Consider the following 4,206-nt stretch of genomic DNA (forward strand, 5'->3'; position numbering starts at 1 on the left):
ATATGGAAACTGAAATAAGATAGTGACCAGAATTGCAGATTACTTACAATTACAAACAGAGAAAATTATAAATAATTGAACAAGGGTGCTCAGAGTGACACACTACACGGGCATTCTGGTGAGATGTAGACTATTTCTATGCAAATCAATGGTTATATTGGCATACAGGAAATGCTTCTAAATTGCTTTCAATGGCCTCAGGGTTATTGATAGGCTTTGAATTTCAATTTCTATTCACAATACGGAACTAGTTGATAGTAGAAAAGGTTACCAGGTATAAAAGCTGACATAGCAACGGAGACTCAGCAGAAGAAGAACCGCACAAACTGAGAAAGAGCACAAATTGCTTTCCATCCAATGAACATCATGAGGTAAAGGACGTTTCCTTGCAGTTTATCTTTATGTACAGATTATTATAGAGGAGGTGGTTTACCAAAGTTAGTGGATCACAGTGCACTAACTATGAAATACCCAGAGTGGACACACACTGGCTAACACGGTAGCTGAATGACAAGACTGGAGGGGGATCCCTACATTACTCTGCTGGGGTGAAAACAGTGCAGGGAACTGCAGTGCTTTAGTATTATTTTTTGTTGTTAACAGCTAATACAGTGACTGTAATCACAAGATTTGCATCTGATTCCTGACTTCTGAAGAGCCTTTTGTACTGTATGATCTCCAGATCCAAGAGCAATTTCAAGGGATCAGAAATAATCCTTACTCACGGCAGGAGAGGCAAGAGGAGTAGGAGAGTAGGAGTCTGATGAAGTCGGTTTATCTGCATTTGACTTCCTCAGACTGGGGTCTTCGGTGGAATACGACTGAGAACAATGACATTATTTGAAAAGCTTAGCAGTGAGCGCAATCACTTTATCACGGATTGATTTCCACAGTAATTTGTAAGGAATGTGGACATTCTCTCTGTGACTGTGTGTGTTTCCTTTGGGTACTCGACTATGATTGAACATTCCAAAGATGTGTGGGTTAGGGTTAGCAAGTAGCTAGTGCTGGAATCTTGGTGACACACTTGTTGGCTGCCCTATGCAATTCTTTTTGATCTGATATAATGTCAAACAATGCATTTCACTTATCCTTTGATATACATGTGACATGTGAAAAGCTAATCTTTAATCTTCAAATTTTTAAAAGTAGGAGTTGATCCAGCTCTGCCATACACTACATCTATGTAGATTTAAGCATGTTGGAGCCTATGGGGTGCATTCAGTACTGAGGTAATACACCAGAGGAACATGCTACTCTAAACTGTCATAATTTCCAGCCCTTAACGGCTTTCAGGACAGAATGGAGGAGCTGCATCCACAGTGCGGCAAATTCATCTCCTTTGGGAGAAAGCAGGAAGCAGGGTTGATCTTAGAGTAGGGTTAAAGGTCGGCACAACATGTTCTATGTTCTATGCTGGTCTATGTTCTTTCATAAATGTGCAGCAGGATCAGGGGACGTTGCTCATGCAATTGTTCTGTGAACTGGTCTGGTAACTCGTAAATTGCCAGACTTCAGTGGGCTTCACAAAACAGCTTTATCTCACTGATGTTATTGAAGTTCTCAATCTTCTAGACATTGAGTCTGAGTACTGGTGGCTGTCTGGGGAAAAGCTCCACTTCTCTGTACCGAGATCTGGAGCTATGCTCAGGCTGCTGGCAAAAAAATGAAAGTCTGCAATAGTGGGAGAGCTCAACGTCTGGTAATAAAACCAAGTCCAGCATCAGTGTAACAAAGCAACAGATCAGCTGCCTTGGCTGTTCAGGAAACACATTTCCATCTTCATCACATGAATCAATTCTTCATATTGGGTTACTGATCTGAAACATTCTCCTTCCTCAGGTGCAGACTGATATGCGGAGCATTTCCAGGTTTTAAATGCCATAATTATAGAAAACTTCATTAAAAGGCAGCTTTCACACAGTTAGTAAATCTGCTGTTTATGGGATTGCAGGTCAGACCTGCATCAAGTGATCTGAGATGGAATTCATGATTATGTTTTTTCTCTCTTGCAGCAACACACTGGGAGATTTATTGAAAGAGAAGCTCAATCAGCTGCAGTGTCACTTCACGTGGAGACCACAGAAAGAAACTATTGACTTGGACGATATGATGTTAAGATTGCAAGATTCTCTGACATTGGGTAAAAAATATCAAGCTGCATCGTACAACCAACTTGCTTTTGTAAACTGTCTGCAGGGTCATTTTGAAGAAGCCATTCAAAATTTAAAGGAAGCTGAAAAGATTCTGAGGGAGAACCACCAAGATGAATTTGAAAGAAGAAGCATCATCACCTATGGAAACTTTGCCTGGGTGCATTACCACATGGGACAACTGACTGAGGCCCAGTCCTATCTCGACAAGCTGGAGATGATCTGTAAACCGCTCAGTGATGGCCCTCGCTATACAGCAATGATACCCGAGGTGTACGGGGAGAAGGGATGGTCATTGGTGAGTTCTGCTGCTGAATACTATGAGGAGGCAAATGAATGCTTTGCAAAGGCTCTGGAGCAAGATCCTGACAACACTGAGTGGATAATGGGATATGCGACTGCACTATTTCGGCTGGAATCATTTTCTGGAACCGCAGAGAGTCGTGATCAGAATCAGTCAGTGAAGTATTTCCGACGAGTACTGGAGCTTGATCCAGATGATGCTATGGCCATGGTGCAGTTGGCTCTAAAACTGCAGAGGTTAGGGCAAAATGAGGAAGCAAATGAATTAGTTGAGCAAGCTTTGAAGAAGAACTCTGATCTTCCATATGTGCTTCGCTACGCTGCAAAATATTATAGACAAAGCAAATCTGTGGAGAAAGCAATCGAGCTCTTGAAAAAAGCATTAGAGTTAACTCCACACTCTGGGTTCTTACACCACCAAATTGGGTTGTGCTACAGAAGTAAGCTGAAATACACTCACAGCAGACGTCGCAATCCTGAATTTCAGCAGAACCCAGTGTTGATCAATCTATGCAAGTATCATTTTGAAAAGGCTTTTGATCACCGTCCAAGGTCATTTATTAGAGCACAACTGGACTTTGCAGACATCTGCATAACAAGTGGGGAATATTCCAGAGCAGAGGAGATTTACCGTAGATTGGTGGAGTTAGTGGACATTCGTCCAGAGAATATGCAGAGCATATGTCTAGAAGCTGGGTTATTTGAACTGTACCAGAAAAGATCTGAAACAAATGCTGTCAGCCTCTTCCTGAAAGGTGTGAAAATTGAATATAACTCAAGAGAACGGGGAAAATGTCGCATGAATTTGGAGAAGTGGGCCGATAGGAAACTTAGTGTTAATGCACAAGACAGCGAGGCTCTTGGTGTCAAAGCATTTCTGTATCAGCTGAAGGGGATCAAGGGTAAAGCGACTGAATACTTTGAGAAGACCTTGGAGTTTGATCCTGGCAATGAGGAATATGTGAGTGCTCTTTCTCAATTACACATCTGAGCACCATTGGGATGTTTAAAAGATGCATTTCCATCTGATCTGAGGATAGGTTTGGTGGGGTGTTGCTTTACTAGTTATATTCTCTTAGCATCTTCTCTTTCTCGTTAGTGTCCAATTTGCAAAAATGGTCTCTCTACAACTATACCCAATCATTGCTTTTCTTTAAGAAATCTTCATTCCTCAAGTACCCTTTTTCAAATCTTGCTTCTCTGGACTCTGGAAAAATGGGATTGGGGATAATGCAGCAAGTGGAGTTAAATGAGAAATCAAACATTTTTCCACATTGGTTTGTTTGACCTATTAACCATTGAATGTATTTAACTTTTCACGAGGATTTTGACGTAGAAGTGTAATGGTGGGATGATTTTTCGAGAGCAATTTTATCTTGAGAATCATTGTAAAATATCCTCTTTAGATATGTCTGGTAATTAAAGCTTCAAAGCAGAGGTTGGTCTTGTCTTGACAAAATCAAAAGAACACAAGCAATAAATCCTAACAGCATGTATCCAAACCTGCTGAGTGTGGTGGAGGAATGGCTCGGAAGGAGGAATGACTGGCGAGTGGTAGTGGAGGGGTTTCGGGGATAATGAATGGAATTCCAATCAGATATTAACAAAAAATATGATATCTCTGGTCAGGTTTTGGCTAAAAGAAATATACACTTATTGATAACGTTATGAATCATTTTGTAAAGTGAAAGGGATGATTGCCATTCCCAAACCATACGAGTTAATTGAATTAATCAGATAGAACCACTTA

The 4,206-nt window shown here is 40.9% G+C and overlaps 1 protein-coding gene across 1 annotated transcript; it reads left to right on the forward strand.

The window, feature by feature from the left end:
* The first annotated feature begins 357 nt into the window (after positions 1-357).
* On the forward strand, positions 358-3,653 carry LOC140715082 (interferon-induced protein with tetratricopeptide repeats 1-like). Its single transcript, XM_073026812.1, has 2 exons — positions 358-371; positions 2,016-3,653. The coding sequence occupies exons 1-2, from the start codon at positions 358-360 to the stop codon at positions 3,445-3,447; spliced, it is 1,446 nt and encodes a 481-aa protein (XP_072882913.1). The 3' UTR covers positions 3,448-3,653.
* The last annotated feature ends 553 nt before the right edge of the window (positions 3,654-4,206 follow it).

This window comes from Hemitrygon akajei, chromosome 23 (assembly GCF_048418815.1).
Source record: "Hemitrygon akajei chromosome 23, sHemAka1.3, whole genome shotgun sequence".
Taxonomy (NCBI): Eukaryota; Metazoa; Chordata; class Chondrichthyes; order Myliobatiformes; family Dasyatidae; genus Hemitrygon; species Hemitrygon akajei.